Genomic DNA, 26,970 nt, shown 5'->3' on the forward strand with positions numbered 1-26,970 from the left:
TGTAAATGCTGTAAATACTTGTTACGTTAGCATTTTCCTACTCTGTAGTACTTCTGTATCTCTGCATACTGATCCAGGTAGTATTATTATTCTTGGAAATTTTCATTGGATTACACATATGATAAAGCGGAGACGTCAGAACACTGAGATAATCATAGTCATTCTCTTCTCTGTTGAATGCTGGCTGGGCTGTCAATCACCACTGTGAAACGTGAATACCGTATTAGTTATTAAACCAGTTTTCTGAGTTGGGGGAGTTTTTTTTTTTATTTATTCAGTTTTCCTTTGTATTTTCTCTCTAACATACATCAGACAGAATTGCAGCTTATGAGCCGGCAAGGTAAACCAATGCAGTGGTTTGCACACAGCGATGTGACATTTGAAATCCTTATTTTACTTACCATCTCTGCCACTCACTGTGTGATTTCAAGCTATACAATGTGATATGTTATTAAACTAGCCAACCTGTTGACTAAATACATTACATGTGCGAGAAGAAGGCATATATTATATTCAGAAGCATAATAGTACAGAACTGGCTAATATGATTGTCTCTCAGTCTCTCCCCCACCAAAGTTCGACTTCAATATGAAGATTCAGGGGGAAACCCCTTTTTCTAAAAGAAGGAATCCTCAGGAAGTTTGGACTCTGTGAGTTGGCATCTATCTTGCTCACAAGGCCATGCCACGCCTTGAACTTGGTAGGTGTAATATAGGTAGAGGACAAGCAGTGGGGGGGGGGGGGGCATTTTCTATATGACGTCTAAATCCAATTTTGAATGTTTTCTGAAAAAAGATGTCCAAAACTCCAGTAGCGAACACGGCCATTTTCAAAACCAGAAAATTATTCAACTTTTTGCTTTGAAAATGGCCATTTGCTAGACGTTTTTGTGGTCAGTGCGTCTCTTTTAGGACCATTTTCCAAAAAATAAAGTCCAAGGGGAAACCATACAAAAACAAGCCATTGGGACATATGGGGGGGGGGGGGACAGCATTCTTAGTAAACTGGCCACAAAGACATCCCAAAAGAGCAGTAGGGCACCCTAGGGGGCACTGCAGTGGACTTCACATAAACGGTCCCATTGTTACCCCCTCCCCCTTATGGCAAACCCTCCAAAACCCACCAAAAACCTACTGTACCCAACTATACACCACTACAATAGCCCTTATGGCTGCAGGTGTCACCTATATGTAGGTGCAGTAGGTTTTAGATCTTGAGGCTGTGATGGAAGAGGCTGGTTTGAATTTAGAGGCAATTACAAAGACATGGTTCGCAAAGAATCATGACTGGGATATAGATATATCAGGCAATAATCTGTTCAGGAAAGACAGGGTAGGAGGAAAGGGAATGGAAGTGGTATTATATGTTAAAGATACTATTAAAGCCACACAATTGCAGGGCCTACAGGGTAAGGAAGCAGAACCGTGGGTCAATCTGGAAACAGGGAGTAGCAAATGTATTCACACTGGTGCGATTTACAGGCCTCCTTCACAGACAGAAGAAGAAGTGGGCAGAGATTTCATTGAAGACATTCAAAATACAGCTGTGAAAGCGGAAGTACTACAAATAGGTGATTTTAATATGCCAGACATTGATTGGGGTATCCCTATTGTGGGGTCTTTCAGAAGCAGAGAGATCCTGGATTCTCTACAGGGGGAACTATTCCAGCAGTTGGTAATGGAACCCAAGTGGGATGGGGCCACACTGGACTTACTGCTTACTAATGGGGAGAGTGTTTCTGATGTTATATCATATGGCATCCACCAGATGGAATGGTTTAATATTAAGACAGGAATGCTAAAATAAATCATCTCGCACATTCCTTAATCTTCATTTCCCCAACTGTAAAAGTCTAAAATACAAATTAATGCACGCATCAACCTTTTCCTATATGAGCACGCAATTCTAGGAACGCATTGCCACGCAACCTAAAAGCGACCTATGAACTGACCAACTTCCGTAAACTACTAAAGACCCATCTCTTCGACAAGATATACCACAAAGACTAAATCATGTGAAACTCTTACATATTTCCAGAAATGTTACTAATGCCTTCTATTACATTACTATCATGTATTCCATTACCATGCAATCCAACATCCTTCTGCAACACCAAATATCTATTCTCTTCTCATTTCCATTATCCATGATGTTTTGTAAGCCACATTGCGCCTACAAAGAGGTGGGAAAATGTGGGATACAAATGCAATAAATAAATAAAATAAATAGGTGTGGAGAGGGTTCATTCAAAAGTGAAGGTTCTAGACTTCAAAAGAACTAACTTTATTCCGATGAGGGATTACCTCAAGGAATTGCTGTCTGGATGGGAACATCTCAAAGAAGGTGGAAAGCAGTGGGCAAAACTGAAAGGAGCTATTGTAAGGGCAACAAATTTTTTGTAAGGAAAGTAAATAAAAGTAAGAGGAAAAGGTGACGCTTTGCTTCTCAAAATTAGTAGCTGAAAAGGTAAGGAAAAAGAGGTTAGCCTTTATCAACTACAAGAGATCGCAGAACAAGGAAGACAGGCGACAATATCTGGAAAAGCTTAGAGAAGCTGGTAGAGTAGTCAGGAAAGCAAAGATGCAAATGGAAGAAAAAAATAGCTAATATGGTAAAATGGGAGGGACAAGATATTTTTTTTAGATACATTAGTGATAGGAGGAAGTGCAAAAGTGGCCTTTTGTAAAACTCAAACATGAAGGGGAGGAATATGTAGAAGCTGATATATAAGGCGGAATTGCTTAACAAATATTTCTGTTCTGTGTTCACAGCTGAAGGTTCGGGAGCAGGATATCAGACACAAATAGGAATGAAGGGTTGTAATCCCTGAATGATTTTCAGAGGACTGTGTTTGTGAAGAACTGGCTAAACCTAAACCTAAAGATGGACAAAGTGATGGGGCCAGATGGCATACATCCGAGGATACTGAAGGAACTTAGGGAAGTTCTAGAGGCTCCACCGGCTGACTTTTTCAATGCTTCTCTAGAGTCAGGAGTGGTCCCGGAGAACTGAAGAGATGTGGTCCCTCTCTACAAAAGCGGAAGTAAGGAAGAGGTTGGGAACTACAGGCAAGTAAGTCTGACTTCTGTGTACATTAAGATTTTAGAATGCAATGGATTACAGCTGTGGTTCCCAAACCTGGTCCTGGAGGCACCCCAGCCAATCAGGTTTTCAAGATAGCCACAATGAATATTCATGAGCGAGGTTTGCATGCACTGCCTCCGCTGCGTGCTACGTAATGGTGGCATTGCAAAACAAAAACATATCAGTGTTGTAGAGCACAATTTTCTCTTTCAGATGATACTGTTCACAAACTGATTCAGGCAGACTCTTTTTCAATAATTGGCTTTGAACTTTGGTACATTTTACCATATGCGTTGACAGTGCCAAATTTGAAGAGATCCTGCAGGGCGGTTATAGATGCTGGTTAGTTGCAAATCTGGCAGTATTATGTCCAGCACAAGCATAATGCTTGTTCAAAATTTCAAGTCCGTATCTTTGTTTGCATGGCAGTTGTTGCAGTCTGAATATTGGTCCAATATGTTCCGATGAGTCGCGACCAATTTTGATGCACACTTTGAGTCAACTTGTTTGACTGGATTTTGCATCCATAATGTTAAAATGTATTTCATCGGAATTAGCATCAAAAACTGTACAGGATTTGAATTTTTTAGCTATTCTTATAAATGTGTTTGGATTTTATTAGACCACAAAAATGGCATTTTGGTAAATGTCGCGCTCATGGACTGACAACCTTTCAGAAAAGGGGGTCTAGATCTGCAACTATTGCAGTTAGAGACCTCAAATTTTGGGAAACTTCGTTTAACACCTGACTCGCGCAACAGATAAAATTTGAACAAAATTGGAGAACATGATGGTGGGAACTTTTTTTTAATTTTAGACCACTTGGCATGGAATGGCCCATCCTATGAATTAATATCCTGAGCTTTAAGGGTTATTATATGGTTCTCCCCTTTATTTCTGGATTAAATAGCACATATTATTGCCTTGCATATGATTACTTAGATGTATAGCGTTACCAGAGTTCTGCTTTTCTTGTCAAGTATTTTGCTTGCATAATTATTCTTAAATGCAAATTTTAACAAAATGTTTGAGCTGCATTTTAATCATAAACATAATAGCCAAGTGCTTTCCTATATTCTATGTCCCCTTTGTTTGGAATATTTCAGGATCTCTGAGGAAGAGATAGTGGAAATTAGCAGTTGTTATGGACAGGCACATTGCATAAGCCATACAGTCCTGGTTTCCACATTTCTTTTCCTACTCCTGAGAAATTCATGACCATTTCTGGCATCTGTCCTCATCTTGCTTTAAGAACACTCAAGCAAAGAATTAATTGAATGTTTCAGCAATGTCTATCTCTTCTGCCAATTTATTGCTGCTTCCTACCTCTTAGACGCTCTGATGTTTACTTCACCGATGCCATGTTCATGTAAGGTGCCTGAAATTGTTTATTATTAATCATACCATCTTTTGAATTTTCTGTTTTCTACATCAGCTTCTCTTCGACTTTTCAATATCTTCTTATTCTTCAACCCTCTATTGACCCAGCTCAAAACACACCTTAGTTGGGAGCTGGAGCTGTAGACTAATGGTTAGTTCAGTGGGCTTTGATCCTGGTGACTTGGATTCAATTCCCACTGCAGCTACTTGTGACCCTGAGCAAGTCACCTAACCCTCCAAAAATGAACTTAAATTGTGAGCCCTCTAGGGACAGAGAAAGATACCTGCATATAGGAGTGAATTAAAGTGCTATTCTATAAACCAAGCTTAAAGTTAGGTGCAACTTACAGAGTAGCATTTATCCCTGGGAATCGTGGCTAACTTTAGTTGGAGCCATTTTCACCAACTGAAATGTGGTACAAATGCATGCGCCTAAATTAGATGCAAATTTCAATTAAATCCAATTGTGCTAATTAGCTTGTTAGTCAATTAAACTGCATGTGGCCAATTTTTAGTGGCTTTTATAGCATTAGGGGATTAACGTGTACAGTGCTGAGTACATCTAGGAGTGCTATAGAAATGATCAGTAGCAGTAACTCTACACTTAACGGTTTCTCTTTTTGCCTAGAACCCCTTGGGTTAACCCTCCTCTTTCATGTTTCCCAACGAGGACATAATGTTTAATGACCGTTTTCTCTTACTTGATCCAGTTGCTCAGAAGAACATACTGCAATATCAGACCGAGGTCTATCTGGGTTTCCTCTTCATCTCAAGGAAATGATACAAAAACCTTTAGTTCCTTCAACAATTGAGTCTAGTTGTATATGGTAAGTTTAACCACCACCATATCTACATCCCAGCTCCTACAGTCAGGTTCTAAAGCCAAAAACCTCTTCCATTTGGTTGCAAGTCTACGGATATCCACAATCTATTTGGGCTGCCTGGATAGTCTTTACGAGCTGTGGGTATCACAGAATTTTGAATATAAAATGGTTTGTTCCCCTCCAGGCAGTAATACAATGCGCATTTTATTGATCAATTTCAAAATAAACTGTTTGCTGATGGTTACCAGATCCTGACCCTCACAGCCCCCACATAGGCCAAATACATGCAAATTCTCATGACTGCTTCTGTTGTTCTCCATATTTCCTTCTTCAAACTGTCCACCATTATCATCTTTAGTGCTGCTTCCATTTTCCTCATTCGCTCTTCCTGCTTTGTTGCACCAAAAACTGGAGAATTTAAATGAGAAACTTCTCCACTTTAACCTCTTCTAGAGCAGAAGCACCGATTTCTTTCTTTAAGTTCCTCTAATAGCCCATAAAAGGCTTCACATGGTTGACTCGTCCTCCTTCTCCACTTAAGGGACTTGGGCTTCGGTTGCTTTGTTGCAGAAGTAATAGTGAAGGGGGGTCTCTTAGTGAAGTTACCCAGTGGCACATTTAAAACAGATAGGAGGAAATAAGTTTCTACTCAGCGTATGATTAAGCTGGAGCAAGTGGTAAAAGCAGTTAACGTAGCTTGATTTAAAAAGGTCTGGACAAATTCCTGGAGGAAAAGTCAATAAACTGGGGAAAGCCACTGCTTATCCCTGGGGTTAAGCAACATGGAATCTTGCCATTTTTTGGGTGGGGGGGAGGGGCTCTGCAAGGTAGTTATATCTGGACTGGCCACTGCTGGAAATAGGATACTAGGCCGGATGGACCCTTGATCTGACCCAGTAGGACAACTCGCATGTTTTCATACACTCTCAATTCGCTTAGGTGCTATTTAATCTTTCACTGTTGTTGTGTCTTGGAACCTCCACCTCAAGCTGCCATTCATGCAGGTCAGTAGCGATGCTGCTCCACTATTCCAGCACTTAGATAAACCCCAATTCAGTCTACAAGTCTGGCATCAGCTCAATTTAAGAATCATCTGGAAGAAATATTTTGTCACAGTTAGGTGGTAGATGTGTAGAAGAGGGTTTCCAAAGGAACAGAATGAGGCAAAAACTGTTGCAAGAATTCATAAGCACACCAAAGCACAAAAAATACAGATCGACACTGTGCATAGGAAAAGGCAACACATGCTCATATTAGATTTCATTTAAATAATCCCAGAATTCTTCCCTCTAAATTCATCCCTCAGTCACCTGCCTCTCAGTCTCCACTCTGTCTGCCCATCGCTTTCACATACTTTTCCACAGAAACCCAGGCTTACTTTGCCCTATAGCAGAAACCAAGGCCCCCCCCCCCCCCTCCTATTCTCCTGCACCCCACTGTGGATCTGGGACACCAGCGTGCAGAGTCCTGCCACCAAGCAGAGGAGCTTTCCTCAGACAATTCTGATTTAGGGTTTATCTTTGCCCCTAGTGTAATAAGCTCTAAGAACAGAGACAATATCAAATTACTGCAATTCTAGCAGCAAAAATTCCAGTTTCAGATTTAAAAAATGCCCCATTTTCCCCCTTTCCACTCCCATTTTGAAAAGCAAAGGAATGGATTGAAAACAATTTGCAGTGACCAACCTTCCACTGGATTTAAACTGACAATGCAAGTGCTGAACAGTGATAAAGCCCCCCTTTTTTTCACCAGATGGCCTCTCACAATTAATTCACCCAGCTTAACAAGGGAAACATAGGTTCTCTTAATTAATAACAAACACCTTGTAAGCATACCTTCAGTTTGCATTTCATTTGCAGCTTCAGGGGAAAGGCCCCTTGAGCTTAATTGCTCCTCTTGGCTTCCGGAGAGCACTGCTCTGTTTGCCTGGATTTCAATACCTGCTACTCTTTCTTCCCCCAGAACTGACAGGTCCTCCAAAGTACTGCCTGCCTGTCTGCTGCCTGTTGGCCTAACTGTGCGCACAAAACCGAGTTTTTAAATGTTTACGGACTGAATAGTGCTGACATTGTTCGGCCTCTTTTTGAAAAGTCTTCTCCAACTGGGCTATGAATTGTTTGAATTTCGGTCAACATTACTCAACTGAGATAAGATATGGCCAGCTGTTCCTTAACATTCTTTTAATTAATTAAACTTCACAGCTGCAGTAAGGCCATGAAGACAATGTGAGCCCTGCCTGCCACCCTGAGCAATATATTATCACAGAGCATTGCAAACATTGTTACAACTACTACTACTACTACTACTATTTAGCATTTCTATAGCGCTACAAGGCGTACGCAGCGCTGCACAAACATAGAAGAAAGACAGTCCCTGCTCAAAGAGCTTACAATCTAATAGACAAAAAATAAATAAAGTAAGCAAATCAAATCAATTAATGTGAACGGGAAGGAAGAGAGGAGGGTAGGTGGAGGCGAGTGGTTACAAGTGGTTACGAGTCAAAAGCAATGTTAAAGAGGTGGGCTTTCAGTCTAGATTTAAAGATGGCCAAGGATGGGGCAAGACGTAGGGGCTCAGGAAGTTTATTCCAGGCGTAGGGTGCAGCGAGACAGAAGGCGCGAAGTCTGGAGTTGGCAGTAGTGGAGAAGGGAACAGATAAGAAGGATTTATCCATGGAGCGGAGTGCACGGGAAGGGGTGTAGGGAAGGACGAGTGTGGAGAGATACTGGGGCGCAGCAGAGTGAGTACATTTATAGGTTAGTAGAAGAAGTTTGAACAGGATGCGAAAACGGATAGGGAGCCAGTGAAGGGTCTTGAGGAGAGGGGTAGTATGAGTAAAGCGACCCTGGCGGAAGACGAGACGGGCAGCAGAGTTTTGAACCGACTGGAGAGGGGAGAGGTGACTAAGTGGGAGGCCAGCAAGAAGCAGATTGCAGTAGTCTAAACGAGAGGTGACAAGGGTGTGGACGAGGGTTTTGGTAGAGTGCTCGGAAAGAAAGGGGCGGATTTTACAACAACTCCCCAAAGTGTTACATTATTGTGCAACATAGTACAGCATACTACAGTATAATCGAAACAGTAACTTGTTAATTTGTGTTCTGCTGTGCACAGTGTTTGTCAACTGCCTTTCAATAGCTGTTTTCTCTTCTCCCTTTCACACAAACAAACCCTATCCCGAGTATTCCTGCCTCCCCTTCCACTCCCCATCACCATCAGAATAATCCCCCTCCTCCCCTACACAAACATACCAAGGCCACCATCACAACACTTCAAACACCATCTCATATGAAACACCAAAAGCAGACCAGCCCAGCGGCTCAAAAGCAGTGTTACACACTGTCATACACAGGACCTGGGTTTGATTCCTGGGCCAGGGCTGAGGATGTTACAGAGGCAACATTCAGAGCCCCCCCCCCCTCCCCCCCAAGGAGGAGAAAGCATTGGTCATCGCTCAATATTGACATCTACCCCCTAAGTCAGCAAAAAAAGCGTGCATAATTTAATTGAAAAATGAGCTAATAATTGGCTTAACAAGCAATTAGCAAAACTAATTAGATTTAATTGGAATTTAAGCACCTAAAAAAAAAGGAGGATGGAAATGGGAGGGTCATGGGAAGAATGGGGGCATTCCTAGCATTTCCACGCATTGTTGTAGAATAAGGGGGGGGTACACGCCCAATTTAGGTGTGTGCACTTGCATGCGTTTCAGTTGGTGTAAACGACTGCTCCTAAAGTTTAGGCGCAATTCTGTAAAGTACCTAACTACGAGTGGCTTACAGAATTGCGCATTTTTCAGCACCGTATATAGAGCTCACATCCTAGTGGGCTTCGGTGAAAAGTCCAATAAGACACCTATGTGTCTTTATAAACCAGCTCCACTGTGTACAAATGCATACCTGTAACTCTACGCATGGAGACACGTCACAGATCTGCCTCTGCATCACCCACACGACACCTCAATTGGAACTTGCCCAAACCTTCTTTAAACCCAGCACCTAGGAAATGGGTGGCATTAATGGCTCAGGCACTGTTTGATTGGCCACGCGCAAATGGCAAAATTCAGTGCATGGCCATTAATACAAAAAATATAGGAAAGTCCATCTTTTTACCCCAGCAGTAAAAATGGCTTTAGTGTGCAGGAAAGACCCAATTAAGGGCAGGCGAAGGACACTTTTTACCACTGTTAGGTTAAAGGAGCCTAACTGCAAATAGTGCCAAGGTGCATTAATTATACATAAAGTCAATTAGCACCTAATTTAACAATTAAGGGGCCCTTTTACTAAGCTGCAGTAAAAAGTGGCCTGGGCAGTTTGGACGCGTGAAATTGGCAGTGAGCCATTTTTTTTTTACCGCAGCTGGGGAAAAAAGGCTTTAACGGGGCAGTAAACGGCTGTCCATAAAAATTAAAAGTAGCACGTGGCTATTTACTGCCTGAGCCCTCGCTGCCCCTCACTGACACAACAGTAAGGGCTCATGCACTACTTGCATGGTAATCATGCAGCGTGCGCAACTGTGGCCGTGCTGCCAATTACCGCCGGGAACACCCCGCAGTAGAAAATATAAAAATATTTGTACTACGGGAAACGGTGCATGTCAACTTCAAAATTATCCTCAGCTGCCTGCGCTACCTTGGCAGTAGTGTCGACTTGGCGCATCTACTGAAGCTTAGTAAAAGGGCTCCTAAATTTGGCAGACAATTGGCACTATCCTATAACTTAGATGTGCAATTTTGCATGCTGGTTACAACACTGTGTTATAGAATGAAGGGGTGATCTAAAATGAATGTTTTGGGGATCCCAGCACTCATTCCTTACACTACTTCACATTTTCACTTCTGCATTATGACCCGCTGAGCAAAAAAGTACCAAAAGTGGGATTACAAATAACAGAGATATGGATTACGCAGATACAGATGTTTTAAGTTTATTATTGTCTAAAAAAAAAAAAAGTACCTTTGTTTATTGATAAATGTTTCTCCTTTGATAAAGACGTAATTAGTCGATACCGTAGGCTGAGATTTTGCAGGATTATGCAGTCGATATCCCTCTATCCGTGGTAAAAATAAGTCACATTCCCCACTTTTGATACCTTTTTACTCAGTGGGTCACAATTGTCCTTGCTCGTTATACAAAAATGTCTCCTTTTAGTTGATACTGGCATCAACACAGACTCAACCATAATCAAATTATGTTTCAATTCTGCTCCTACCTGTGAGGTTTTTCCTCATATTGTTCAAAAAAGTATCATCGCTTCCATATCGTCAAACTCTTTCCCTGCAGATTAAGTGATCTTGAACGGCCTGGTTCTTCAAACTACCAGGCTTAAATATTTGAGACCGCAGCAGTAAATACAAGAATATGGTGTATATACAGATGAGATCATTATTTAACTTAGCAACAGCCAAGGTATTTTTAAGACATCTCAATTTATATGAATTTGAAACCTTGTTTATGCTCCTCAGTTCACTATTATAGTTGCCCGTGTCAACCCACTGAGAGTTGGAACTGTGAACCAGTCAGCTAACACTACGGCAGGGAAGCAAACCCCTCTCAACAGGGAGTGCAATGTGAAAAGCTATTTCTAAGGGTAGCAGAGGACAAAATAACCAGCATAGGGGGCCCTTTACCAAAGTGAGCTAAGCCCTAATATGTTAAAATATTTTGAAAATATTTATTTTTGGAGGAGGGGGTATGTCATGAGTAAGGAATGGTCATGGAAGTTTTCTCCAGCCAGTGTGTTGGTATTAGCGTGAGCTAACTGAATAACGCAGACTTAACCTGGAAGCGGTTAGAGCCTTCTAAACAGAGATCGGTAAGTGCTCCCATGTCAATATTTTTGCAGGTCTTGTGCATTCATGGAATAATTAGCTCAGGACCTGCAAAAATGCAAAACAGCCCTAGGAATGAATCAGAGAAAAAGTTTCTTCACTCAACATGTAATTAAACTCTGGAATTCATTGCCAGAGAACGTGGTAAAGGAGGTTAGCTTAGCGGGGTTTAGAAAAAGTTTTGGACGGCTTCCTAAAGGAAAAGTCCATAGACCATTATTAAATGGACTTGGGGAAAATCCACTATTTCTGGGATAAGAAGTATAAAATGTTTTTGGGGATCTTGCCAGGTATTTGTGACCTGGATTGCCCACTGTTGGAAACTGGGACAGACCAAAGGACCATCAAGCCCAGCGTCCTGTGTGGCAATACTTATGTACTTATGACTTGTTAAAATTGGGCTTAGCGCATGAAACAGTACCTCATTAAAAACACACTAAACCCATTCCGTAAAAGGGTGCCAATAGTATTGGATTTTTCAAAACCAAAAGGCTTTCTTTTGGTCATAACAAATACCCATAAAAAGCAGGTGCAAATTTATTATTATTACTATTTATTTGATTCTTTAAAGAGGTTTAAATATTGTAACAGGTACTTTTGCATTGAAAGCTGGTGCTAAGCGAGCCCTTGGACCTTGTGGCAATGAATTCTCAGCTTACAATTCATATCTGTAGACTTGGCTATTAAACTCCCAAACAGCAGGGACTCCCCGAGATGAAAGATCTACAGCCTCTAACAAGACAAGTTGACCAATGCCATCTATTAGAGTGGCACATTGAGGACAGATGTTTTCTCCCTTGCCTATGTCCCCATGAAAATACATTTACAGGACTGGTCTTAGATATGCAGGGCCCAGGGCAGAACATCTCTTTTGGGCTATGATTCCTTTACGCAGAGACAGGCTTAGGGCCCCCTATGGCACTGACCCAGGGCAATTGCACTGGTTGTCACCCTCTAATTGAGAGAAGAAAACCACAGAAGAGGTGGAGGTGCACCGATTCCCTATGTATCGCAATCGAAGCCAAAAAAAGGAGTAGAGGAAGATGGCTCTTCTCAAACAATGAAGGAGACATGTAGATAGATTAAAGGCTTTATTACAAAAACATCAAATTTGACTCGACACAGCAGCTGTGTTTTGGCTGCTTCAGGAGTCTACAAAATATATGTTAAACATCAAAAAGTAACATTAATAAAAAAACATAAAAAACAAGTTGCAGTAAAATACAATACATATAAAAAAAACTGCAAAGCATATGATGAAAATAAAAAAACAACAATCATCAAAAACATAGTGAAATTGTGTTCAATACATGTAAAATATGTGTCATATAAATTATAATAAAATTGCACAGGGTGGGCTTAAACTTAAAACCCGTGGAAAGTGTTTGCTGTAAAACCTCTCTCTAGAGGAGCGATTCAAGATGGCGGCGTGTTAAGACGCGCCGAGGGACGCTCGTAGAACTCGCTTTGGAGGAACAAACTCCCCAGCAAAATGCCGCATACCAAACATAAGGGGTCTGCGAGATTGATCCCCCCACCAACCTCGACTTCCTCTCCACTTCAGACGGGTCTCGAGCGATTCTTGGTGCTGGTCTCCGAGGCAGTACGAGACGGGGATCCCATTGCGGGGATTTCAAGGGAAGTTGAAACCCTGCCGGGAGATGAAGTGTCTCTTTTTCCACCTTCGACAGAGAGACCTCCAAACCCAGCATCAGCCTCGATCCCAGTGGGTGAACTTTGCCCTGCAGGAAGTGTATTGGGTAAGCTCATCAGTGAGGGGTTGGAATCGTCGCGAAAGACGCTGAGGACTGAGACAGGAGTCTCGGAGAAAATGCAGGAGGAAATAAGCCTAGGAATGATTTGGAGGAAGCTGAATGAAATGGACAGTACTCTACAACAGACATCAGGTGAAGTTTCTACTTTTAAAATTAAGTTTGAAGAATTAAATTTGAAAGTGGATAAACTACAAGGTGAATTAGCTGGAAAAATTCAAAATATTCAGAAGGAAGTAGATTCTATGCAAGAATTTAAGCAGGCTGTTAAAGATAATATGGATCTCAGAAGAAAAGTGGAACAGATTGAAAATTGTAATAGGAGATTAAATTTACGTCTGCTGAACTTTCCAAAAATATTTGGGATGAACCCGCATGATTTATTTAGAAGATATTTAAATGAAGTATTAAAAATACCCCAGGAATCGATGCCACCAGTAAATAAAATATATTATATTACTAACATATTAAAGGAAGATGCGGGGGGAAACCAAGAATTACAAGTAAATGGGAAAAGTTTGGGGGACATTTCAGCTATATTGGAACAAACCTTAGATGAAAACACGGAAAGATCCACTCTGCTTGTATCTCTAATATTTGAGCAAGACCTTAATAATATAATGAGACTTTATTTTAAAAATTTGAAGACATGTTTTGGAGGTATAAAGGTACAAATATTCCCTGATGTGACGAAAATTACCCAACAAAGGAGAAAAGCTTTTTTGGCTTTAAAATCAAGGACAATAGAAATCGGTGGAACATTTTTCTTAGTGTATCCCTGTAAGTGTAATGTTAAGTTGGGTGAGGTGAAATATACTTTTTATTCACCTGACCACCTGAAATAATTTCTGTACTTAGATAAAGCTTGGAATAGCACGCCATTATTTTCTTCCTTTTTATTTTTATATGTGGAATCTTCCCTAACTCTCTCTCAAAATGTAAATGTGGGCTACCAAGCAAAGAAAATTCATTTTGTTGATGTGAATTACTACTACTTAACATTTCTAGAGTGCTACTAGGGTTACGCAGCGCTGTACAATTTAACAAAAAGGACAGTCCCTGCTCAAAGGAGCTTACAATCTAAAGGACGAAATGTCAAGTTGGGTCAGTCAAGATTTCCTGAATAGAGGTGTAGTGGGTTAGGTGCCGAAGGCGACATTGAAGAGGTGGACTTTCAGCAAGGATTTGAAGATGGGCAGAGAGGGGGCCCGGCGTATGGGCTCAGAGAGATTATTCCAAGCGTGGGGTGAAGCAAGGCAGAAAGGGCGGAGTCTGGAGTTGGCGGTGGTGGAGAAGGGTACTGAAAGGAGGGATTTGTCTTGAGAGCGGAGGTTACGGGTAGGAACGTAAGGGGAGATGAGGGTAGAGAGGTAAGGAGGGGCTGCAGATCGAGTGCATTTGTAGGTGAGTAGGAGAAGCTTGAACTGTATGTCGTACCTGATCGGAAGCCAGTGAAGTGATTTGAGGAGAGGCGTGATATGAGTATATCGGTCTAGGCGGAAGATAAGACGTGCAGCAGAGTTCTGAACGGACTGAAGGGGGGATAGATGGCAAAGTGGGAGGCCAGTGAGGAGTAGGTTGCAGTAGGTTATGATAATGTTGATTTATGTCATTAATGTACTCTTATTTTTGAAACATTTGCGGCTGTATTGCAAATAAGTTGTCCTTGTTAAAATTTCAAATAAATAATAAAGAAAAAAAATTGCACAGAACATATAATCAATGCAAAAATGAAATACACATATATGTAAATTATGTATTAAAAAAGCTTTTTGCATAAGAAGGTGCTAGTGAGAATTATAATGTACTAACCTTATGATGTCAATTATAATGTCAATGTAGATGAGAAATGTAGATAAGAAATTTCCTTACCGAACTTTGTACACAAATGGGGCATCAAACATAACCCTGTAAAAGGGAACATACATAGCTGACGAGCAGGGGGATAAACTTAAAGAAAGGAGCTAGTGTCAACTTCTTAATGGATTAACCAAATTTAAGTGCCCATGATATGTACAAGTAAGACTTTGCCAAGAAGAATATTTCTTTGTTAAGGAAACAAAAGTGTGATTCTCCAGCTCTTCCCTTCCTTTTTTTTTTTTTTTTAATAATCCAAATGCTCCATAATCTACCACTTATTATAAAATTGTATCTGAATGAGTCAAAACACTTTTCATCAAGGAAGAAAAAAGCCTCAGACTTGCTGCTAATGACTGTTAAACAATGAAATGGTGGATGTTCACGTCACAGGCTCAAAAAAAACCTTCCAAACATCAAACTGAATTTTAATAAATATTTTTTTAAAATATACATATCAAGTGAATAATGTGAAAAACTAAATAGGATATATTTTCAAAAACAGTACTTAGCCTCAAAAACTTCTTGAAACAATCGTCATGATCCCACCAATAGCCAGCATTTCACAACCAATTGCTTCGGGGAGGAAGTGTGGCTGATGCCCCATCTCTAAAGAGTTCTACAATGAGACACATGAGCTGGCCTTCAAGTAAAATTATTTAGAAAGAGGAAGGTCTTCAGCCCATCCTTAAACCTTTCTACAGAGTTTTCTAGATGAAGTTGCAAACGGAGGGCTTTCTAGAGCAAGGGACCAGTTACACAGATTCAAAACAAATATGTCGAAAAGATGGAATTACTAGTTGATGGCGTTGCAAGGATCAGAGTGCATTCTGGGAAGTAGGGTATCAGAAAATGGGCACGATATACATGGAGTCCAGAATGATGGATTTTGTGTTCCATTGAGAGAATCTTGAAATGGTAGCCAATGTTTAGAACAAATAAGGAGGGGGGAGAGAGAGACATGACTGGGCCTTTTGGAACCAGTCACAAGCTTCACCGCTATAGCTTGGACTAGTTTCAGTCTATGAATATCTTCAATCCAAATACTGTGGAGAAAGGAGATGCCATAGTTCAAACTAGAGATGAATGAACCAGGATACGAAGCTGATGGAGCGGGGGGGGGGGGGGGGCGCTCCACTGGCCCCCTCAGGGGAGAAGAAATGGGCATGGAGGAGGGCAGGAGTAAATTCATGCAGGTTGCTAGAAGAGAAGGAAATGCTGACCTGTGGCTGTGTCATTGACACTTCTTGTGAACTGCATAAAATCAAAGCTATTTATGTCTGATTTTTACATTTTGGGGAGACACAAAAGATAAAGCTTTTATTTAGAGTAATTAAACTATTGAAAGTGTTGCAAGCTACAACACCACAATTCAGGTACTACAATGAAGTGGAAAAGGTACCCAGCATCATTGATAAATTCTGATTTTTTTTTAGCACCTTAAAAAAAAAAACATATAAAATTTTAATTTACAATATATCTACATCTAGAAAGAAAAGCCCTACTCATAACCCAGTGGCTCTTACACTTCCTCCAAATAACTTTATAGATATTAGCCCCACCATATGAAAGTTTTTGAAAATACTCAGAGACAGGTAATAAATCCCAATAAATAATACCATAAGATTACTGCTAGGTATAACAGCAGCCATAAAAGCAGGAATAAGTGAGGATCACTCCTCTCACTAGACCACTGGTTGTCAACCCAGCCAGACAGGTTTTCAGGATATTCACAATGAATATGCATAAGATAGATTTGCATTCCAAGGAGGTAATGCATGCAAATTTATGTCATGTATATTCATTGTGAATATCCTGAAAACCTGCCTGGCTGGGTATGCCCCAAGGAATGGGCTGAAAGCACTGCAGGAGATACCAGGGACCCCAGTAAGCCAGGGACAGTGATCAGCTGTCAGTGGGGGAAGTAGTGGGGTCAGTACGGGGGGGGGGGGGGGGGGGGGGGGGGGGGGGGGGGGAACTGGTGTTGCAGGTTGGGGTCAGGGTGGAGAAGCTACTCTCATGCACATGTGTGTGTGGGGGAGGGGGGAGTTTGCCGCATATGGTTTTCCTCACATGAAGCTTTATAATAATCACTGTTCCTGCTGGATATGGGGAGGCATCAACATTCAGACCTGCACCTGCTACACAATACACAAAAGGCTCTACATTTGGCTGAGCCTCTTGTAAAATACTGTGGGAATTCTCCACATTCCAACCTGGACATCTGAATTCCCCTCTCCGTTTTGAACAAGAAATGCATAAAGGTTAACGACTGGATTTCCTGGATACCTGGTACTATTTTAATAGTAATTCTGAAAGGAAACATTTTACATGACATATGGCATATAAACAAGGGACAAATTAGGTCATTTCTGTGACTTTCAACATAGGCAAACTGTTAAAATTACCCCATACTGAACGCTTTCTGTGAGGTATACTGGTATGAATTCAGTTGTATCTCCAAAATGTTCTCTCGATGTGCTTAAATTCTAAACATAATAAAAAATAAAGTGATTGGGTAATGAAATGGCATTATCAAAATTTGTAAAATGGAAAATTGCATTTGATTGCAGAGTTACAGTATCATTGTTTCGTACTGCACACTGATTACAGGCTGAAGAAAGGGCAGCTGTCTTAACTGCACTGTATCTGATTAGCTGCTACATGCATATGCATAGACCGTGCTGTGTAATCTAGCCAGACATCTGGAAAGCTACCTTTCCCTATCCTGCAAGAGATTTCAGTTGCAAAAGAAAACCAAGTGAGATCCATCCTGCATCCTATGTGCAAGGCTTGACACTGAGGGAGGGAAGGGGAGAATATGGCATTGTCCAATGCAAAAGTCTAGCTCACAGGCTCCATGCCAGTTCTACTGATTACAAAGGGAGGCATGGAGAAATCATTATGCAAAAAAAAAAAATTTCAAGGCATTTCAAATTCTAGAGAGCAACCAACAATCATCAGTTGTTCGGGTCATCTCAAGAACTGAAGACTCAGACATATGATTTTTTTGGAAACTGCGCCCTTTGCCATGGCATGGTCCTGAGGCAGCAGTTTCCAAACGTGAATTTCAATCAAAATAAGGAAATCAAGCAGAGGTTTAAACAAAATATATCTGAATATCATAAACATTCATATTCATTTTCCTGAAAATCAGAACTGGTTGTGTTTGATTGGGTGGCGACACCGGTAACTGGAGACTAAAACCAATGCTGGGCGGACTTCTAGGGTCTGCGCCCTGATCGTGGCTGAATAGATATGGATGGACTGGAGTGTAAAATTAAAGGGGCTTCGACGTTAGCTTCAGAACTTTTAGTACAGGAACAGTGCTGGGTAGACTTCTACAGTCTGTGCCCTGAGAATGGCAAGGACAAATCAAACTCGGGTATAAAATATCACATACCATTTAAAATGAGTTTATCTTGTTGGGCAGACTGGATGGACCGTTCAGGTCTTTATCTGCCATCATTTACTATGTTACTCTTTGGAGTTCTACATGGAATGTTGCTACTAATTGGGATTCCGGAATCTTGTAACTCTTTAGGATTCCAGAATCTTCAGAACTTAGTACAAGAACAGTGCTGGGCAGACTTCTAGGGTCTGTGCCCTGAGAAAGACAAGGACAGATCAAGCTCAGGTATAAAGTATCACATACCATATAAAATGAGTTTATCTTGTTGGGCAGACTGGATGGACCGTTCAGGTCTTTATCTGCCATCATTTACTATGTTAATATATGTTACTATGTTACTCTTTGGGGTTCTAAATGGAATGTTGCTACTAATTGGGATTCCAGAATCTTGTAACTCTTTAGGATTCCAGAATCATCAGAACGTTTAGTCCAGGAAGAGTGCTGGGACTTTTACTGTCTGTGCCCTGAGAATGGCAAGGACAAATCAAACTCGGATATACATTTAAAATATCACATACCATGTAAAATGAGTTGATCGTGTTGGGCAGACTGGATGGACCGTACAGGTCTTTATCTGCCGTCATTTACTATTACTATTTTGGGGGAGGGAGAGAGGGTTGAGATAAAATGGAGAACCTTAAGGACCCAAATAGGGAGATGTAAAAAATAAAATAAAATAAAAAGCTTATCACATCTACTGTTAGGATTTGCAGTCTTCCACATATGATCCATTGTGTCTCCCTTACCTGTCTTTTAACACATGTTACTAGTATGCATGTGGATAATTCTCACATTTCAAGGACAGTTGCTTCATATCCAGCTTCCCAACCACAGGAATCACAAGATATTCCTGTTTAGACAGTTAGGAACCAGAACCCATGAACCATAAGTATATAATAGATCACACACTGCACAGACAGAAAACAATTTACATCCTGAAAGAAAAGGTAAGTTTGCTAAATTGTTCCATTTCAACATTGTCTCATATATCACAACCCACATTCTGGCTTCCCTCTCCAGGAATCAATTTTTGTTTTTTTTACTTTGTTGCAATGCAAGAGTCTCGTTATAACAAAGTACCTTAGAACATCAGTAAACACAGCCCTGAGAGGCAGATTCCACTTTATAATGATACTTTACAATGTTTTCATTCATAGTAAGGTTGTAAGACAAAAAACTGTCCAACATCACTTTATAGTTTTGGTTGAGCAGCAGAGAATATTTTACGACTCCCTCTGACTAGTTCTTTGAGCCACTGCACCATATTCCATGGGCCTTTCCTTGAAATCCACATTGCAAATCACTACCTGGTTACCAAGGCAGAGGACAGTGGAAGGGATAGGCAGCCAGACCATTTCTCTGCCATTGTTTTCTAGCTTGTTTTTGCTTTTGGTTTTTTGTTTTTTTTGCACCATTATTTAAAAAATGAGCACTATCCCTGATTCCATAAATGGTGGCCAAATTTACATGTGATCCTGAGATCCGTACATGAATTAAATTAAATGAGCCATTATCAATTATTGACATTAATTGGAACTAATTTGGAACTGTGCACAGATCTAGCTGTGCCTGATTATATAACGATCATGTCATGCGTAACCCAAAAGGGGGCGTGACCACAGGAGGGGCACGGGCAGGTCTGGGCATTCCAATGAATTAACACGCAGTGGTACAGAGTTTGGGAGATGCACTGCCAAGTTGCACGCCAGGATTTACACAAGTTTCAGCTGCTGCAAGAATCCCCGTTTGTAGGCGTTATTCTATCAAAGATGCTCGTCCCAGTGCGCCCTTTATACAACAGCGCCCAGCACCATTTCCTGAATCTGGTCCTACGTGCAAAGAGCGTGGACTACATGTGCAGACTAGGAGACATGCACTAAGGGGTCCTTTTACTAAGCTGCTAGTGGGAGGGGTCATTGTTGCACTTTGGCCCTTTTTACCCTAGAGGGCAAAAATGCAAAAAAAAAAAACCATGGAAGATGACACAAGGATCAGCGGACGACGTTCCAGTCACTAAAAACAGTTTATTTCAGATTGTTCTGGACTCAACAGAACAATGTGTAGAGTCCAGAACTGTTTTTACTGACTGGAACGTCGTCCGCTCATCCTTGTGTCATCTTCGCTGTCTTTCTGCACGTTGTGTGCCTTGCAGAGATTTGTTTTTTTTCTGTGTATAAATCGAAAAAAAATGGCATGCCCAAGTAGTAAGATTGCTCTTACCTTATGGCCATGCAGGGGAGGGGCACTTACTACCACCCACTGAGGTGGCGGTAAGGGGTCCCGTGGTAACCCAGCGGTAACTGGGTCGCATGCGGTGCTGCGCATGCGGAAATTTTTTTTGAATATTTCCACTAGCGTCAGAAATGCCGCATTGGGGGTGGAACTACCACTGGCTCCAGATTGGCGCGTGGTAAGCCTGTGGTGGGCTTACCGCTGCTTAGTAAAAGGGCCCCCGAATATGTGCTTTTTTACACATGGGGTAATTCTCCATAGATTTCCTAAAGTTAGGCACCAGGGATGTCACCCACTAAGGGCAAATTCTATATCGCCATTAGGCCTGTAATTGCTGTTACAGAATGCCAGCATAGCTCTTTAAGGCATGTCAATGGCTGGTGTTACTGTCAGTATTCTACAATCCTAGCACACAAGTGCTGGGCACGACCTTGACCCAGTCATGCCTTCCCAGGTCTACAACCCCTTCCAGTTATGTGCTCCAGAACTTACGCACTAAGGTTACAAAATATTGACTAAGTGAAGTTAGAATGAGGGGGCGAGTATGCACTGTTTAATAAGAGTGCACGCTGTTATCAGCAAATGACAGCCCCTCAGTAGCGACTAACCCTGAATGTCACCAGTGCACACAGAGAAATGTGGCTCAGACCGCTCCCATGTGGCATGAGCCTCTGGAGAAGACATAAGAACATACAAGCCCAGCTGGGTCGGACCTCATCAAACCCAGCAAAATTAGATCCACTTGATGTCTATGCCCAGGGATAAGTGCTAAACTTATTCAAACCCCTTTAAAACCAAGCTATGCCACCAAGCTAAAGTTTCAGCTAACGGGTACCTAAGAAGGACAGAGGAGGAGGTGGGGGAAGGAAAAGGAAGAGGGAAAGGGCTTAAGGGGTCTTTTACTACAGATTAGCTTGAGTTATCAGCAGCAGGGCCCATAGGAATAATAGGGGCACTGCTGCAGATAACAAGCTAATCTTTAGTAACAGACCCCCTTAATGACGTCTTGGGAAGGGGTGACCATCTGATGGAGCGTTGGGCGACGAGAGGATTTTCACATAAACTTCATCTCAGTTATATTAAAAGGCTGAGGGCTACTACATCCTGTATGTATAGCAAAGTACACAGTCTGGACAGTTTCTCCCTGGCTCTTTACTGGCCGATAGACTTTGCTCTTGCTGATCCCCCGCAACTCCAAGGCAAGTCCTGCTTTGAAGGGCTTTCAAAGGGCTGTACTTTTAACAGGGGACCTGCACCATTGTTATCTTTTCATTTTGTCCCTTGTGTTTAGCCTCCTTCTAACTCGCTATTTACCCATCTTATTTCAGAGAAAAATGATGCAGAGAATATGCATCTCTGTAAGGGCAGCTGTATGCAAACATTTTGCAAACATTGACATGGGAACCAAAGCATCCTCAGCAGTCTGGGCAACACAGCAGGGCACGCAGCAATCTCAATAAAAAAAAAAAATACACTGAAAAAGGCAAACTACTGGAAATAAAAGTGTTTTAAAAAAGCAAACAAACAAAAGCCCAATCAGCACTTTTCAGGATAAGTCAGCGAGTGGAAAATTGTCTAGAGAAACACATTAGCACCATAAATAACTTATGTTTATTAGCAGACTGTTAGGAAAACACAATTATTTGCTCCATTTATGCTCAGAGATACAATCCAACATACTGATAGTTCGTGAAGGTAAAATATAGGAGCTGCACTTACAGAGCACAGAAAGGTAAAGGCTGCATGAAGAAGAACACAGTAAGGCTGAGACCTGTTCCACTGTAAAGCTTTTGTTCTAATTCACAGTAAAACCTTAGCAAGGAGCAGCTCACCTCAGTGGCAGTGCTAGGACCCTGCTTTGCAAATCAGGAAGTCAAGGATCAATGCTTCCCAGGACTGCTGCTGATCTTGTAAGGGGTCCTTTTACTAAGCCGCATAAGGTTCTACCAACTCCAAAAAGGAGTGGAGGAGTGGCCTAGTGGTTAGAGCACAGGTCTTGTAATCCAGAGGTGGCCAGTTCAATCCCACTGCTGCTCCATGTGATCTTGGGCAAGTCACTTAACCCTCCATTGCCTCAGGTACAAACTTAGATTGTGAGCCCTCCTGGGACAGAGAAATATCCAGAGTACCTGAATGTAACTCACCTTGAGCTACTACTGAAAAAGGTGTCAGCAAAATCTAAATAAATATATGGAATGTTGCTACTATTGAAGATTCTACATGGAATGTTGCCACTGTTTGAGATTCTGGAATGTTGTTACTATTTGAGATTCTACATGGAATGTTGCTAGTGGAGAAGTGGCCTAGTTTTTAGAGCACCAGTCTTGCAATCCAGAGGTTTCTGGTTCAAATCCCACTGCTGCTCCTTGTGATCTTGGGCAAGTCACTTAACCCTCCATTGCCTCAGGTACAAACTTAGATTGTGAGCCCTCCTGGGACAGAGAAATATCCAGAGTACCTGAATGTAACTCACCTTGAGCTACTACTGAAAAAGGTGGGAGCAAAATCTAAATAAATTATTTGAGATTCTGTTGCTACTATTTGAGATTCTACATGGACTGTTGCTATAGTGAATGAGTGGCCTAGTGGTTAGAGCACCAGTCTTGCAATCCAGATGTGTCTGGTTCAAATCCAACTGCTGCTCATTGTGATATTGGGCAAGTCACCTAACCCTCCATTGACTCAGGTACAAACTTAGATTGTGAGCCCTCCTGAGACAGAGAAATATCCAGAGTACCTGAATGTAACTCACCTTGAGCTACTACTGAAAAAGGTGTGAGCAAAATCTAAATAAATAAATAAATAAAGATTCTAGAATTCTAAAGAATAACAAGGTTCCAAGCAGAATTTCAAAGTGTAGCAACATTCCATGTAGAACCCCAAAGAGTAACAAGATTCTTTGGGGTGGAGGAGTGGCCTAGTGGTTAGAGCACTAGTCTTGTAATCCAGAGGTGGCTGGTTCAAACCCCACCACTGCTCCTTGTGATCTTGGGCAAGTCACTTAACCCTCCATCACCTCACGTACAAACTTAGATTGTGAGCCCTCCTGGGACAGAGAAATATCCAGAGTACCTGAATGTAACTCACCTTGAGCTACCACTGAAAAAGGTGTGAGCAAAATCTAAATAAATAAAATGGAATTACTGGCTCTTGCGGTAATTTCAATTTTGACAGCCATCCGATACGCACGCCCGAAAAATAATTTATTTTTGAATACACGTCAAGTGGCATTTGACACGCATGGGTCATTACCACCCGGTTACCACATGAGTCTTTACCGCTAGGTCAATGGCTGGCGGTAAGGTCGCAGACCCAAAATGGACGTACGATTTTGATTTTGTCGCACTTGCATTTTCAGCAAAAATTTTAAAATGGCCTTTTTTACAGGCGTGCTGAAAAATGGATTGGCGCACGCCCAAAATCCGCGCCTACACTACCACAAGGAATTTTTCAGCGCACCTTAGTAAAAGGACCCCTTAGTGAATAAATAAATTATTATTTAGCTCATACCTTCTCCTTCACAGCTCAAGGTGAGTTACATGCAGGTATTTTCCTGGTCTCAAAAGGTTTACGATCTAAGGGCTTCATTAACTGATGTGACTTAATGTGAGCTCCATTACTGTCACTGAGGCCTATATACTAACTACAGTGGAAAGTTCATAAAAGCTTATTTTCTGTTTAACTTGTTATTTATTCCGAATATATAGATTACAGACCAGGTAATAAACATACAGAAAGTTCCAATGGGTAAGGCGAAATCACAAAAATTCAAATCAAAAAAGAAATCTGAAAACCTCTCTCTTCAACAAGGCCTACCACGAGAATCAATAGCCTAATTACAACACTTCACCGCTCCACCCTTATTCAGAAAGTCATCTCTATAACTTAGATCTTTTTGTCATCCTTAATCTTTTTTGTAACACCAATTGTATCTGCTACCCTGGAATGGCGTTGCCATAACAGGTCTTTGTAAGCCACATTGAGCCTGCAAATAGGTGGGAAAATGTGGGATACAAGTGCAATAGATAAAATGCATCTGTCAAACAAAAGTCCAGATATAATTGAGAGGTCCAAGTCCATTATCACAAGCTACACTACGGAAAAGCAAAATGACCTAAACTGCTTAGGCTACCGACTAAATTAAACCCAGGTTAGTCCAACTGTGACAGAACAAGGAGACAAAGACATCAGAACTCCCCTCCCCTCCCCCCCCCAATACCTTCTTACCAGAAATAAAAGAAGTTGCCTGGGGGTGCTGAAAGAAAACATATTTCCGAGAATAAACTGCTTTGATGTACCCCAGAAAGGCGCTATATCAAATCCGTGTCCCTTACCCCCTTGCCCTTAATACATTTACAATGAAACTAGAGGAAGAACAAGTAAAGACACCTACTTCAAGCTTATTTTACACAGACACTTTTATATGGGTTTATAACATAGGATCCCAGAACCAGCTCCAATAAAGGTCATGGGATTCGATATACCGCCTTTTTGTAGTACAATCAAAAGTGGTTTACATGCAGGTACCTTCTCTGTCCCTAGTGGAAGCACACTCTAAGTTTTATACCTGGGACAATGGAGGGTTAAATGACTTGACCAGAGTCACAAGGAGCTGCAGTGGGAATTGAACCCAGTTCCCCAGGATCAAAGTCTACTGCACTAACCACTAGGCTACTCCTCCACTCATTCCACCAATAAGAGCCAACCTCATCAGTGATGTCACAATGGCTTGATTGCCCGATACAGTTCCCCAGGATCAAAGTCCACTGCACTAACCACTAGGCTACTCCTCCACTCATTCCACCAATAAGAGCCAACCTCATCAGTGATGTCACAATGGCTTGAATGCCCGATACTTGGCTCACTTCTGATATTGTGATGTCATAAGGGAAAGGGGGAAAGGGAAATGGGACTTGATATACCGCCTTTCTGAGGCGGTTTACATATATTCAGGTACTTATTTTGTACCAGGGGCAATGGAGGGTTAAGTGACTTGCCCAGAGTCACAAGGAGCTTCAGTGGGAATCAAACCCAGTTCCCCAGAATCAGAGTCCGCTGCACTAACCACTAGGCTACTCCTCCACTCATTCCACCAATAAGAGCCAACCTCATCAGTGATGTCACAATGGCTTAATTGCCCGATACTTGGCTCGCTTCTGATATTGTGATGTCATAAGGGAAAGGGAAATGGGACTTGATATACCACCTTTCTGAGGTTTTTGCAACTACATTCAAAGCGGTTTACACATATTCAGGTACTTATTTTGTACCAGGGGCAATGGAGGGTTAAGTGACTTGCCCAGAGTCACAAGGAGCTGCAGTGGGAATCGAACTCAGTTCCCCAGGATCAAAGTCCACTGCACTAACCACTAGGCTACTCCTCCACTCATTCCACCAATAAGAGCCAACCTCATCAGTGATGTCACAATGGCTTGATTGCCCGATACTTGGCTCACTTCTGATATTGTGATGTCATAAGGGAAAGGGGGAAAAAGAGCAATGGGACTTGATATACTGCTTTTCTGTGGTGTAAATGGTATATACAGGTACTTATTCATACCTGGGGCAATGGAGGGTTAAGTGACTTGCCCAGAGTCACAAGGAGCTGCACTGGGAATCGAACCCAGTTCTCCGTTAGGCTGACGCACAAAATGCCACCCACTCTATTACTGTAAATATGTACATGCACCATATGCATCTACCAACATTATATCCCCAGGACCACCTACTCACAGATCCCCTAATTCTATAAAAGTGGCCAAAAAGTGCATGTGCAAATTTGGGCATCTACGCAATTTAATTGAATGAGCTAATTAGCACAGTCTTTGGCTTCTTAACAATTATTGGCACTATTAGATTTAATTGGCATTTACATGCATAAATTTAGGCATGGGATCCACACCTCAAATTTACGTGTGATCTGAAAAAGGGGACACAGAAATGGGAGGGGCATTGGTGGAATGAGTTGCTCCTAAAATGAACATACATTGCTATAGAATAATGCTCCGTAAACTCAGGATTTTTAAAATAACACTATAATGAATATAAATTTTTCTAATAAATGGCTCCCTATCGGGGAATCGAACTCCACTCTCCTGTGTGACAGTGTCTAATTTAGGTGCCTACACTTGCATCACATTTCAGTTGGTGCAAATGGCCACACCTAAAGTTAGGCACAATTCCTGGGCATAAGCCCTATTCTATTAACCAGACCTAACTTTAAGTGTGTCTTATAGAATAGTGCTTTTTTGGTGCCATATATAGAACCTAACCCAGACTGTGTAGAAGAATAAATTTTGTATGGGGGAAACAACTGCCTCTTTAATGTTTAACCCGAATTAACACGCATCAGCAAATGAGGCAACGGAGGGTAATGCGACCGCCACTCTGACCACTATGCTACAGTATGAAGTACACCTAAAGCAAGATGTAGCTCGTGGTCTATGAAAAGAACAGATAGGAGGATTCCAAAACTCACAACTGGAAGGATAGTTCCTTCCTACAGCTACATGCCGGATTATTATAGTATATTTCACATACAAATATGAAACTGCTCCAGCCCAAAAATATCACCGATTTAGA

At 41.5% G+C, this 26,970-nt stretch overlaps 1 protein-coding gene across 1 annotated transcript in view; it reads right to left on the minus strand.

Annotated features, from left to right (window-relative positions):
- LOC115458852 (TOX high mobility group box family member 2-like) overlaps window positions 1-7,185 on the minus strand; it is a gene marked incomplete at its 3' end in the record, with an annotated part of 179,877 nt that extends 172,692 nt beyond the window's left edge. The window contains exon 1 of the mRNA XM_030188688.1: window positions 7,124-7,185. Coding sequence (XP_030044548.1) covers window positions 7,124-7,141 — 18 coding nt within the window. The remainder of the gene's footprint in view (window positions 1-7,123) is intronic.
- Window positions 7,186-26,970: the final 19,785 nt, after the last annotated feature.

This window comes from Microcaecilia unicolor, unplaced genomic scaffold (assembly GCF_901765095.1).
Source record: "Microcaecilia unicolor unplaced genomic scaffold, aMicUni1.1, whole genome shotgun sequence".
Lineage (NCBI taxonomy): Eukaryota > Metazoa > Chordata > Amphibia > Gymnophiona > Siphonopidae > Microcaecilia > Microcaecilia unicolor.